General features: G+C 53.0%; 1 protein-coding gene across 1 annotated transcript; it reads right to left on the reverse strand.

Moving 5' to 3' along the window:
- Nucleotides 1–3,469: 3,469 nt before the first annotated feature.
- Nucleotides 3,470–11,819, reverse strand: Dmrtb1 (DMRT like family B with proline rich C-terminal 1). Its single transcript, XM_075945917.1, has 4 exons — nucleotides 11,255–11,819; nucleotides 7,767–7,972; nucleotides 6,500–6,707; nucleotides 3,470–4,273 (listed from the first exon to the last, which is right to left on the reverse strand). The coding sequence occupies exons 1-4, from the start codon at nucleotides 11,817–11,819 to the stop codon at nucleotides 4,203–4,205; spliced, it is 1,050 nt and encodes a 349-aa protein (XP_075802032.1). The 3' UTR covers nucleotides 3,470–4,202.
- Nucleotides 11,820–12,297: the final 478 nt, after the last annotated feature.

Below are 12,297 nucleotides of genomic sequence, written 5' to 3' on the forward strand. Positions count from 1 at the left end.
AATCCAAGGTCATCTTTGGTTAGAGACTTTGAGGTCTCAAAAGTGAGCGAGAAAGAGAGGAGAGGGGAGTTAGAGGGCTATTACGGATAAACATGCCTGGGACAGAACACAGAACCCCAGACAGGCTCTCTGAAATATACTGCAAAGGTGTGAAATGCCATGGAAGAAACTAATTAGACATCCATACACCCCGAACTGAACCTTTCGCTTCAGCTAAATGAGCTGGAACATGAAGTGTGAAGCTGCCCGTGAGCACACTGGCCCATGCACACCAGTGTCGGTGTGGTATTGCTCCACGATACTGTGGGTGGGAAGCTGATCGGCTTAAGGGAGGAAGACAACCATGGTGCATTCTGGGTCTCTATGTAGTTCCCTGTAAGGGAGGTCTAAATCTCTAGTCCATCAAAACAGTATTTAGGAGTGCAGGAAGCTATGTCTCCTGCTCAGGACTGCTCCATCCTAGCCACAAGAACACGGATAGTCAGACAACAGGAGATGCTGACACCTTCTGACTAGTGGGCATTCACCTGGAACCCCGAGGTTTCTTCCTGCATTGGTTTCCCCAGGATGCTTACTTTAGGATACCTATTCTAGGATTCTCTCAGGCCCTCTGTCGTGGTGAGTGGTGTGGGCAGTGAACCATGGAGGCAGATGTTCTTAGGTCACTCTGTTAGAGGGGACAAGGGTGCAAGCATGTGTTCTGTGCCCAGCGTTCTCAAGGCAACAAACAGTACAACATGGGCATTCAACTCTACAGCTGGTACCTGGAGATGTGTGCTCCACCTCAACTTCTGCTTGGGGCTCTGCCTCTAACAAACTGTGATGTGGATAAATGGCTCTCTCTTCGCTTACCTTTCCACAGTAGGGATAACGCCACGGCTGTGGTGAGGGTGCAGCGTGGGAAGGAGTGCAATTTCTTGACTCGGTGTGGGGTTTTAAGGAGAACGGACTCTCCTCCTCTGACCCATGAGAGGCTCCAGCAGAGCAAAAATGTAGGACAGCGGACGACCAAAGCAGGGTGATTCACCTCCTCTCCACCCCGGAGTCCACAAGAAGCCCTGGAATTCACTCATTCACAACAGGCCCACAACTGCTGGCCTAACCAGTGCCGCACAGGGACTAATGAGGTCTAGTCCTGGCCTCCGGTAAGAGCAAAGTCTGGCGAGGGAAGTCACTGGTCCTCCAGAGCCCCCTAATGGGACTCAGAGGTTCTAGGCCCGGGCTGCAGGCCCTGTCTTCGAGAATACCAATAGAGGATGACTGGGTGGCTCGCATGCGCAAAAGCGTAGAAGACGCGGAACACCGCGGGAATACGAAGGGAGGTGTTTGAAGACAAAGGATGAATGGCTGGGAGGCTAGAGATCGCATAGATCACAGGGGCTCATAGCTTGATTTTTCAGTGAAATCGCTTATCTCCGAGGGCTGCTTCAGCAGTCGCGCCCCAGGATATCCCAATTCTTTGAGCTACAACAGTGAAGCCGCTGTGAGCTGCACCACCTAGTCAGAGGCGATTCGCTAGGCAACAAGCCCGCCTCAATTTCGACCCGTCTCGCCCTCTCGTGGCAGCATCCCGCCGCTGCATCCGACGCCCGGGAAGTCGGGTGGGCGGGCATATATTCTTGTAGCTTAGAGTTAAAACTGGTTGGCAGTCCAGCCGCCAGACCCAGCTCTCTTTCCACCCTTTTCTGGTTAAGTCTGGCCTGTTCTACTCATTCCAGCACCTGTGCTGGCTGGGTAGGAAGGAGGGGAAAGCTAGCCAGGTGGGCAGCAGGTCCGAGTGAGACATCAGTTCTTACTCAGAGTGGTTGGGAGCCAGGCTAGCTCTTGAGGAAGACAGCGACACGGACTGTAGAGGGACATACATTGTACCGCCCAGAAGGCTGCAGGGTGCATGCATCCCCCACTTCAAGAGAGCCATGACCGTGACAGGCCTCACAGAACAATAGAGGGCAGTTTCAGACTGACAACTTGGGGCCGTCACACGGGAGGAAGGCAAGTCTCCTACCTGAAACCAGTGAGGGGGTAGCATCGCAACAGGTTGCCCACCTCACTTGGTACCCCAAAACCAAAAGATGTTGAGCCCTCTCTGGATCATAGAGTAACAGACCCAGTTAACTGAGAAACCCTCCCAAATTCCTGGGCCCCTGTGGGCTGGAATCCCTACAGAAAGGGCTTTCGAAGAAAGCTAATCCCTTCCCCCACAAACTCCACCACCTAAGCCAGTGTCTCGTCCGCGCAGTAGTCTGGATGTGGGTCCAGGTGCAGTTCAGGTGTTCTGTCTAGTACATTTGTGCTGGCCAGTCATGAGAAACAATGTAATAAAAGGGGCACCGACTGAAGTCCATGTTGCTGTACTGACAGCCGGAGGTCCTGTGGAGGCAGGGTAAATAGGGCTAAGGGGAGAAGCAGGTCTTCTCTGTAGCCCCAGGTCCTGTAACGCTGTGGCCTGGGAGAGTAGGGCCAGCACAGGGTAGGGAACCTGACAGTTTGGTTCATGGGCCAGCCTGGTACAGACTCATTGCAGCACTGGGTCAGGCTGAAGTCAGTCCTGAGGCCTCAGACTGCTTTTACACTGTCTGCTTTGCCCCAGAGAACACTTTGTAAAGCAGTAACTGAATGAATGACTCATCAAAAAGTGCCTGCTCTAGAACCTTCGACCAAGACAGACCCTGGCTCTCAGCTCTCACCATTGTACTTGTTGGAAGAACTGGGCATCATTTCTCATGGACCCTGCTGTTCCTGACCTTGGTCCTGGAAAATGTTTGGACTCTTGTGGATTTTTGGATGCAGATAAAACAGTATGTGGTTTGTGAATGTGGGTAGGTAGATCACAGCCTCGTGGTGATGCATAGACTAATAGAAATGGGTTAATTTAGGATGTAAGAGCTAGCTGGAAATATGGCTGAGTCATTGGCCAAACAGTGTTGTAATTAATGTAGTTTCTGTGTGATTATTTGGGTCTGGGCGGCCAGGAAGCCTCCATCTACAACCAAGTTTTATCTTCAGTCTGCAACAGGGTTGCTTTGCGATGAAGGAACAAGAGTCGAGCGAGGAAGACGGCTCAGGATCCTTAAGCATCAGAATAGGATCAAGTTCTGTTTTTAAAAACCGTGTTCCTCTGCAGAGACCGTAAAAGGAGGTAGAGTCGGGGAAGACACCATAGACATTTCAAAAGCATTTACATCTACTCCTTAAGCTCTCCCTGCTTAAAATCATGACAGCAGTGGGGAGCCTGAGGCTGGAGGATCCCAGGTTTGAGGCTATGCTGGGGCACATAGTGAGACTAGAGAAAGGTAGCCTGCCTCAGACCATCTCGCTTGACTCCTAAGGTCAAGGGCAAGAAAGGCAGGCCAGGGAGATTTGCCTCAGCACTAGCAAACCCGGAACCCAGGTATCCCAAGCTCCCCAGCCAGGCTCGTGCTGACAAGCCTTCTGTGAGAATTAAACAGAGAAGCCTTCCACAAGATTTGTAATGCTCACTTTATTCAATGCTCAACTGTCCTCAGAGAACAAGCTACAAATTTATGCTCTGAGAACCGCTTAAGTGCCTATGAGTTCCCTACCATGAAAACATCCAACGCTAAAACCTAAATTTTTCAGTGAGAAAGGATGCTTATTGTTGCTTAAGCTTCACAGGGACGTGAAGTGGCCCAGTTGTCAGGATGTTCACTAGCTGGATAAAGACAAGGGGCGCTGGCTGAGCAAAGGTCCGGGATGCTGCAGAACCTGCTGTCAACATCCCAGTCCCTGACACCCGCCGTGCATGTCTGTGGTACCCAGCCCCGGGGATCAGGCAAAGCGGGCAGAAAGCTGAAATGGATGGTGCCTTCTGCCCTGCGTGAGGCCTGGGGAAATCAGAGGCCACCTGTAGAGGTGAATTTCATAAGTGGCATGGCCCAGGATGGTTAAATTCATTCCTAAACTTGTGTTTCACCAGCCCCCACTCTTCAAAGGTCCTGCTCCACCCGGACACTCTCTCCCCTCGTACACCACTTCAACATCCACACAGGAGCCAGAGAACCTTGGAAACCGCATGCATCCTCCCACCTTGGAATCGGAATTAGCTGCTGCCATTTTACACCTATCCATATCCTTTCTCGCTATATAACACGAACGCAAGTGAAAAAAAATAATTCCTGCCATATATGCCCCTCCCCGCCCAAGTGGCCCTTGAGGTGGCCTGTGGTTTAGCTGGACTGCTCCTAGGAAGAGTGCTCCTGGGAGGAGTGCTGGCTGGACTGGCTGGGCACGTCTGCCTCTGCGTCCTGGTTATCTGTAAAGGACAAGGAAAGTGGGGGGTTTAGAATGAAGCTGAGTCACCAGTTGCCAGATGCAGATTTTCTACAAGGCCCCTGTGGACAGTGGCTCTATCCTTTGCTGTCTGTCGTATAGACTGACTGCTAGCCTTGGCCACACGAACAGCCTTGAGTCCTCCATCCAGCCTGGCTCCTCATTGCTGCTGAATCCCAGCTATGAACCTCCACTTGCCCTTCTGTGACGAGACAATGGGCAAGCAGCAAGGGGCGGCGAGTTTCATGAGCGCCTCGCTGCCTGCCTTCTGCCTGTAGTTTACCCTCAGAAGAGTCTCACGAGGCAGAGGCCACTACCTGTCCTCTTTGGCAGGTGCTGGACCTGAAGAGCCACAGAAGAGTTCGTCTAAGGTCCCATAAACAGTACACGCCAGAACAAAGTGGATGCTCAGGCCACCAGCCAGCGAGCTTCGAGCCATCCTATACCAACCACAAGGCAAGTGTGCCATGGGCCTCAGCTTCCTTTTCAGTAAAACTGCATAGCACCAGGCTCACCCAGCTCATTGGACAGTTTTGATATTTATATTAAAGAGCTCTTTGAATCTGGCAACTTTTTTTCCCAAAGCACAGGAGGCCTCATTCCTCCTGTGTGAGGAATAGGATCCCAAAACCCAACAAAAGATTCAGAGACCACTCCTGCATCCTTTCATTCCGGAAAGGAATGAAGCCTTAGAGAGTTTGAAGCTGGGCTGGAGAGGTGGCTCAGGGGTTAAGAGCGTTTGCTGCTCTCGTGGAGGATCTGAGTTCAGTGCCCAGCATCTATGTGGGACCACTAACTGCCTGCAACTCCAGCTCCAGAGGACCTGACGCCCTCTGCTGGCCACTACAGGCACCTGTACACATGCAGCAAACACATTCATACACATAAATTTAAAAAAATCTAAAAAGAAAATAAAAAGAAGCATTAAAGCCAAAAGCCCCCCCCCCAACAAAAAAAAGCCAGAAACAAAATAAAGAAATGGTGCGTCAGTGAGAGGACTCATGTCCACCTGCAGTCACACATTCACAAGAAATAAGCTTTTAAAGTTAAATTTTTAAAAGGAAGAAAAACTGTGCAGGGCTGGGGAGATGGCTCAGTCGCTGAAGTGCCTGCCTCCCAGCAAGAGAACTCGAGCCTGCTCCCTGGAAGCCCTGAGAAGCACAGTGGCCAGGAATCTCCCAGCTCCCTGCAGCCACTCTAACCTTATTGGTGAGCTCCAGGACAGTGACAATGAGACACCCCGTCTCAAAGGAGATGGACTGTTCCTGAAGGTAATGGCCAAGGTTCTCCTCTACTCATGTATGTGGATGTTCACCCCTCCCCCCCGTATACAAACATACAGGTTCATGTGCAAAAAAAATTATCAATTTTCTAAAAGAAATTACAAAGTACTTCTAAATCCCGAAGGCCTGCTGACCCTGAGGGTGGGCAGTGCTATGGGGGGGTCGCCTGAGGTTCTGTGCTCAGGTCTCCCAGGCAGCAATGGCAGACTCTCTAGCTCCCGTTGTCCCACTGGGGGATGACAGCAGTGGTATCTCCAGAGTGGCTCCTGCTATGGCTGTCAGTCCCTCCTTGATCAAAAGTCTGGAGGCCTCTGATCTACTGAGCACACCGGGAGCACACCTCACCTCACTGTTGAGGGGAAAGAGTTAGTCCTACCTGATGTGGGATTCCCCTCTGTGTGCTGTGATTACCACTGATTAATAAAGAACTTCTTTGAGCCTATGGTAGGGCAGAACAGAACTAGGTGGGGAAAGCTAGGCTGTGTGCTGGGAGAAAGAAGGCAGAGTCAGAGAGAAGTCATGGAGCCTCTGCCAGAGACAGACATGCCAAAACTTTGCCAGTAAGCCATAGCCATATGGCAATACACAGATTAATGGAGATGGGTTAGTTTAGGATATAAGACGTAGCCAGAAATACACTTAAGCTACTGACCAAACAGTATTGCAAATAATATCATTTCTGTGTGGTTATTTCGGGTCTGAGCAGCCAGGAACAAACAAGCCACCTCCATACAACACCTACCCATGAGGTCAGACGGAAGCCCCTTCTAATCACTCAAACCTCCCTGTGTGCGTGCTTTCAGACTACCAGAGGGCTATGGGAAAGAGCTCAGCTCAAGACCTCTGTTCTCCACCCCCACTTCCGGCGACCTCTTCTCCACAACGTCTTCCCAGCTCATCTGAAGGCAGGAATATTGGTCTCTTACTGGTATTCTCCGTGTCTGTGTCATACAGGATGGTCAGTGAGAAGGACGGTGGAGAAGGCGGTGGCGGTGGCGGCGGCAGGAAGTGGAGGGCAGAGAGGTAGTTACGTGGGAGGACTGGGGGCTGCTGTGGCTGCGACGGTGCAGGTGGGAGCGGCGGTGGCGGTGGTGAGCAGTAGGTTGGCTGGAGGTCTCGGGCTGGTTCTGACACCTGCATGGACACACAGGGGGGGCAGAGAGGGAGGCAGTGAGCCAGGCCGGCTGGGCAGCACATCTTTTGTTTCTCTAATGCAGGCAAGCAGGAATGCGGCCACATCTTAGCTGTGCCTGGGGGCTTTCCCTAAGGGATTTTAGAGAGCATAACTCCTCAGGGTGCAGGACTTGCTCCCTAGGCTTGTCCAACTCCAGTGGCTAGGATCTCTTGGGAAGAGGGGGCATGGCCGCAGTGTGCAGGCAAGGGCAAAGGGATGTCCCTGGGATGTGTCGAGGGTGACAGCACATGAGTGGAAATAACCTACTGGCTCTTAGGTTTGACCCAGACGTGACAGGGGTGGGAAGAGAATTGTCAGCACTCTAATTCCAATCTCTCTGCCAAGCCTCCCCTTGGAACACAGCTTCTGCCTGGGGCCAGTGGGACAGCTCAGCCCCAAATACAGACTGGAATAGCACACTTAACAAAAGTGTCCAGTCAGAACCCTGCCCTGGATGCCAAGTTGAGGCTTCCTTGTGAGCAGACGGTGTTCTCTAGGCTCCCCTTGGTCACTCACAGCCTCTCTTTGTCTGTAGGCTGGTGGGCACCTGCTCTCCTGGATTGTAACAGGGGGCAAAGGGAGCACCCACACCTTTCAGGCTGGGCAGTAAATGTGCCATCAGAGTCAAGAGCCAGGTTTTTCTCTACCTCTGGGACACACTCGGGATAGCAGAAAATACCTGGGCTTGAAGCTGGGCATCTCTGAGGCCATACCGACCAGCTAAGGGTCCTGAATCCCCAAGTCTCATTCACGAGATCTGTGGCACCGATGCTCAGCAGAACAAAGGTCTTTCTAGCAGCTGGACCGCGTGAGCTAAAGTTCATGGTTACCCTGAGATCCCAGTGCCTTTTGGTCTCCAGCTCTGAGAAGCAGACACCACAGCCCCAGCCTCGTGGTGCAGGTCCACCTGTGTGAGCCCTCCCTTATGACAACTGGCTCTCTGGGACTGAGGACCAGTGAAAGTGGCGAGGGCACCTGGGATAAGGGTGAACTCGGAAAGGATTTGGGCTCCAATTTACCAAGCTGCCTCCATGGTAGGGGCTACAGGAGACATGACGGAAGCTTCTATGCTGCGGGATCCCCACAGCTGAGGATGCATCCTGGCCATCCAGTGGGAAGGGCTGGTAGGATGGCATGGGGACACAGGCAGGGCACTGGTTGAAAGGCTCTCTCTCAGGGTACCCGGTTCCCACCACGTGATCAGGGCTGAATCTCAGAGGATGCCCTAAGAAGACAAAGAGAGACATGTTAACACAAATCCGAGGAACCAAGCAGTGCATTGCTGTCTCCAGGGTAATCACAAGATGGGCGTAACCAACTAAAGGCATCTCGCGTTACCCGCCACACTGGCCTTCATTATACCTTTATACATGTGTATATGACATATTTGGATCATGCTCATCCCCACGTCCTCTCAATCCCTGTCATTCTCACGAATCCTTTTGCCATCTGTCCCCTTTCTACTTCAATGTCTCTTTACTGCGTGCAAACCAGTAAGATTAACTAGGGTGACTTACAGGAGCATGGGAGGCCACACCACTGAATTAAAAAGTGTCTCTCCCTTGCTCAGCAACGAGCACTTGCACAGAGATCCTCAGAAGAGCAGGGTGAGAGGTTTGCATGAACCTCATCTTGTAAAGTTGGCGGCCGTACATTAGTGAGAACTAAGCCAAGTGATGCCCTCCGTGCCCGCCCCTTCCCCAGGCTCGCGGTTCCAGCTCCTCTTCACGATATTCCCTGGGATCTGGTGGAGGTGACAGAGGGGTCCCATCTAGAACTGAGCCCTCAGCCATCACCTGTGCTCGGCACGTTGAGTCTACAGTATCTGCCACCCAGCACTAACAGTGACACTCATCTTCCAGAGGAGCTCCGGACACCTGTGCTGGGAGGAGCAGTGGAATCCTCCATTCCCTCCTTGGTTTGACATTGTGGGGGGGAGGGGCATCCGGCTTTGGTCTGCACCACTGGGCCGGTCCGAGTCATTGTATGGTGGTTCCCACTCATCACTGGACTCTGCTTCAATTTCTGCTCCTATAGTGCGGGTGTGAACAGCACACCCCAGGAGCTCCCACCGCAGACACTGCCTCTCTCCTATTCGGTTTTTTCCCAAAAGATTTATTTACTTATTCAGTATATAGTGCTCTGTCTACATTTATGCCTGCACGCCAGAAGAGGGCACCAGATCTCAGTATGCCTGCACGCCAGAAGAGGGCACCAGATCTCAGTATGCCTGCAGGCCAGAAGAGGACACCAGATCTCAGTATGCCTGCAGGCCAGAAGAGGGCACCAGATCTCAGTATGCCTGCAGGCCAGAAGAGGGCACCAGATCTCAGTGTGCCTGCACGCCAGAAGAGGGCACCAGATCTCAGTATGCCTGCACGCCAGAAGAGGGCACCAGATCTCATTACAGATGGTTGTGAGCCACCGTGTGGTTGCTGGGAATTGAATTCAGGACCTCGGGAAGAGCAGCCAGTGCTCTTAACCTCTGAGCCATCTCTCCAGCCCTCTCCTATTCCTTTTTAACCCCACTGTCCTTGACTACTCTTCCACACTCCTATCACCACCCATCTACAGACCTTGGTTGGATCCAGCTGACCCACCAGCTACTAGAGCTCCCTACACTGACCAATAGGATCCTTCAGAGAGCATTATCCCTTCCCCAGGACAGGATTTCAGGAGGCAAGGAAGGGGTCCTAGTCAGCATGCCAGATACCCAGGGCAGTTTAAAGAAGGGGTGGCTGGTTTCGACTCATAGTCCGGGGCTGTTGGCACCACCGTCTGTGACTCCCTGTGAGGCAGGACATCCTGGTACGAGGCTGTGGTGAAGCCACTGCTGCCCAGCTCACTTCACCCAGGAAGCATCAAGGAGAAGGACCGCTAACATTCTTTCTCTTGACCATCTTTCACCCTATCAGAGACCTCGGCTATGAGATGCTGGCACCCACATTCAGGACCCACCTCTGCCACTTGGTAAAGCCTCTCTGGAAATGCCTCCCAGATGCACCCAGAGGTGTTCCTCCCCCATCCCCGGGGCCAGCAAGAGGGCTCAGCAGGTAAAGTCACCTGCCACCAACCCTGACAACCTGAGCTCCATCCCAGTTCATCAAAGCGGCCTCTGACTTCTCCACACGTGCTGGGATTAGCCACAAGGGCCCGCCTTCTCCCCACCTCTTCGGACCGCTTGTGTTCAGCACACTTTAAATTTGCGTTTGTTGAGAGGCGGAACAAAGGTATGCTCTTGTAGGATTGCTGCTTTGGGCCTCTCCTTCCTCATCAAACAGCTAGTTCCCGGGGAGACAGATTTCTTAACAAAGCGTCCATTTCTGAGAATCTGGCACTGAAGGAATAACGGTGTCCACGGTTACACCCGAGCAACCGGTTGACTCGCACTTTGAGCCCTTTCTACTGTCATACAGGAAGTGCCAAAACCACACCTGCATCCTAAAGGACCATTTCCCAAGCGCTTCAAAAGCTCCATTACTTGAAACTTTAGGGGCTGGAGAGACTACAGCTCAGCCGTTAAGAGCATTGGCTGCTCTTCCAGAGGACCGGCGCTCGATTCCCGGGCAGCTTACAACTATCTGTAATTCTAGGGGATCCGACACCCTCACACAGGCATACATGCGTGCTAAACACCAATGCATTACAAATAAATTATTTTTAAAAAGAAGAAAAATATCGTACTTTAACTGTGAAAGCAACATGGCAAAGAGAGGTGAGGAAAAAAAGCCGCAACCTCTTTTCTTTTTTTTTTTTGGATTTTCGAGACAGGGTTTCTCCGTAGCTTTTGGTTCCTGTCCTGGAACTAGCTCTTGTAGACCAGGCTGGCCTCGAATTCACAGAGACCCGCCTGCCTCTGCCTCCCGAGTGCTGGGATTAAAGGCGTGCGCCACCACCACCCGGCTAAGCCACAACCTCTTAAAGTTCAACCTTTCCCTCTCGCCATTTGCAAAAAATGCTTAATGCTCAAGCATATCTGGTGAAACGGAAAAAGTGGGTACAGGTGCATTAGGTTAGGAGAAACTTTGAGGCTCCGCCAGGCGAAAGGAGGGGCGCAAGCGCAGTCCAGAAACAAGTACAAAAAGAGTCTACAGTAGGAGAAAATGGCAGGCGGGCGGGAGGGGGGGGGACGGGACACACGCACGCAGGTGCAAGAGGGCTAAGCTTGGGAGGGGGAGGGGATGACATGCAAGCGCAGGAGGCCCTGTCTTCCCCAGAGCGGACAGAGAAAGGCGCCACAGCCTACGCTGCCCAGCTGCCATCTTTACTTGCAAAAGCACAAAGGGCAGAAAACTGCATCTCGACATAACCACCGTCTACACTTTCCCAACAGCCTTTCCCTGTTGTCATCAGAAGCCACCCACCCAGATCCTTGTCCTCAAAGCGGGCTTACCTGGGGAAGGCGCCCTCCCCACCCCGGCATCAGTCTGGGACGCCAGCTTAGACCCGGAGGCTGCAGACCCGAAGCAAGCCCGAGGAACCGTCGGCTGCACGAGGCCGGGCTTACCGTAGTCGGTGAACGGCAGTCGGGGCACGGGCCGCAGTGGCAGGCGCTGCTCGGGGCCATAGGGCTCGGGCCTAGGCACCTGCGGGCTGCCCTGGGGCAGCCATGCCGAGGGACGGTCGTGTGGTCCCCCGGGAACCCCCAGGCCAGACTGGAAGGTGCTGGGGCCCGGGCGGCCGCCTGGGACCCGCTGGAAGGCGCTCAGACCCGGGCTGCGGACCGGCGGGGGCCTCTCAAGGAAGCAGGTGACCACGGGGCCTGGCCGGGAGCCTCCCGGAGCCACCCTGGGCAGTGGGCAAATGCTCGAGCTCGAGGAGGCGGCTGTCGTGGCCGCCGCCACAGGAGCCCCGGGAGGCAGCTGGGGCCCCTGGGTGCCCGTGGTCACCTCCTGCTCCTCGGCAGCTTGGGTCTTGAGCACCTTGTGGGCAGCCATGATCTTCTGGCGCTCGGTGATCAGGTAGCACTTATCGCAGATGCACTGCTTCCAGCGACACTTGCCCGCGTGGCCCTTGACTGGCACCAGATAGCCATGGTTCCGGCACCGTGAGCACTTGGGGGTGCGAAACATCTTGTCGTCCAGCCTGGCGAACTCAGCTTCCAAACACGACCACCACCTCGGAAAGCTGCAGAGCGAGTGAAGCGGCAGTGAGCGGTGTCCCACAAGTCCCTGGTGCTGGGGACATTGGATACACTTGTAACAAAACAGCTCGCAGAGTGTCCCCGGAACTGCAATAGGACTCTTGCATTTTCCCCTCTTTTGGAGGGGTGCAAAAGTCCAATATTTCTGTGTATTTATGTATTTATCGGGTAGTGGGGTACTGAATAAATTAAAAATGGAATACTTACTGCATGTATGTCGTGTGCGTTATTTGAAGTCTTTGGCGCTTAAATTTTCAAACTTTCTGTTCCCGCCAAAATGTAACTGGACAATAGTTTGAATTTTTTTTTTTTGAAAAAAGGCGGACTACTCAACGGTCCAGGCTTTTAAAACTCACGAGAAACAGAGCTGTTATAATGAACCCATTCCACATGAAATTCCAGGGGAC

This window comes from Microtus pennsylvanicus, chromosome 13, assembly GCF_037038515.1.
Source record: "Microtus pennsylvanicus isolate mMicPen1 chromosome 13, mMicPen1.hap1, whole genome shotgun sequence".
Taxonomy (NCBI): Eukaryota; Metazoa; Chordata; class Mammalia; order Rodentia; family Cricetidae; genus Microtus; species Microtus pennsylvanicus.

Bases quoted from the DNA above. Each gene is read 5' to 3' on its own strand.
- Dmrtb1 (XM_075945917.1), bottom strand. From the start codon at position 11,819: ATGTTTCGCACCCCCAAGTGCTCACGGTGCCGGAACCATGGCTATCTG. The intron at 7,973-11,254 runs GTAAGCCCGGCC...TTGTCTTCTTAG, and splicing joins ACTGCCGTTCACCGACTACG to GGCATCCTCTGAGATTCAGC. The intron at 6,708-7,766 runs GTAAATTGGAGC...GTGTCCATGCAG, and splicing joins CCTACCATGGAGGCAGCTTG to GTGTCAGAACCAGCCCGAGA.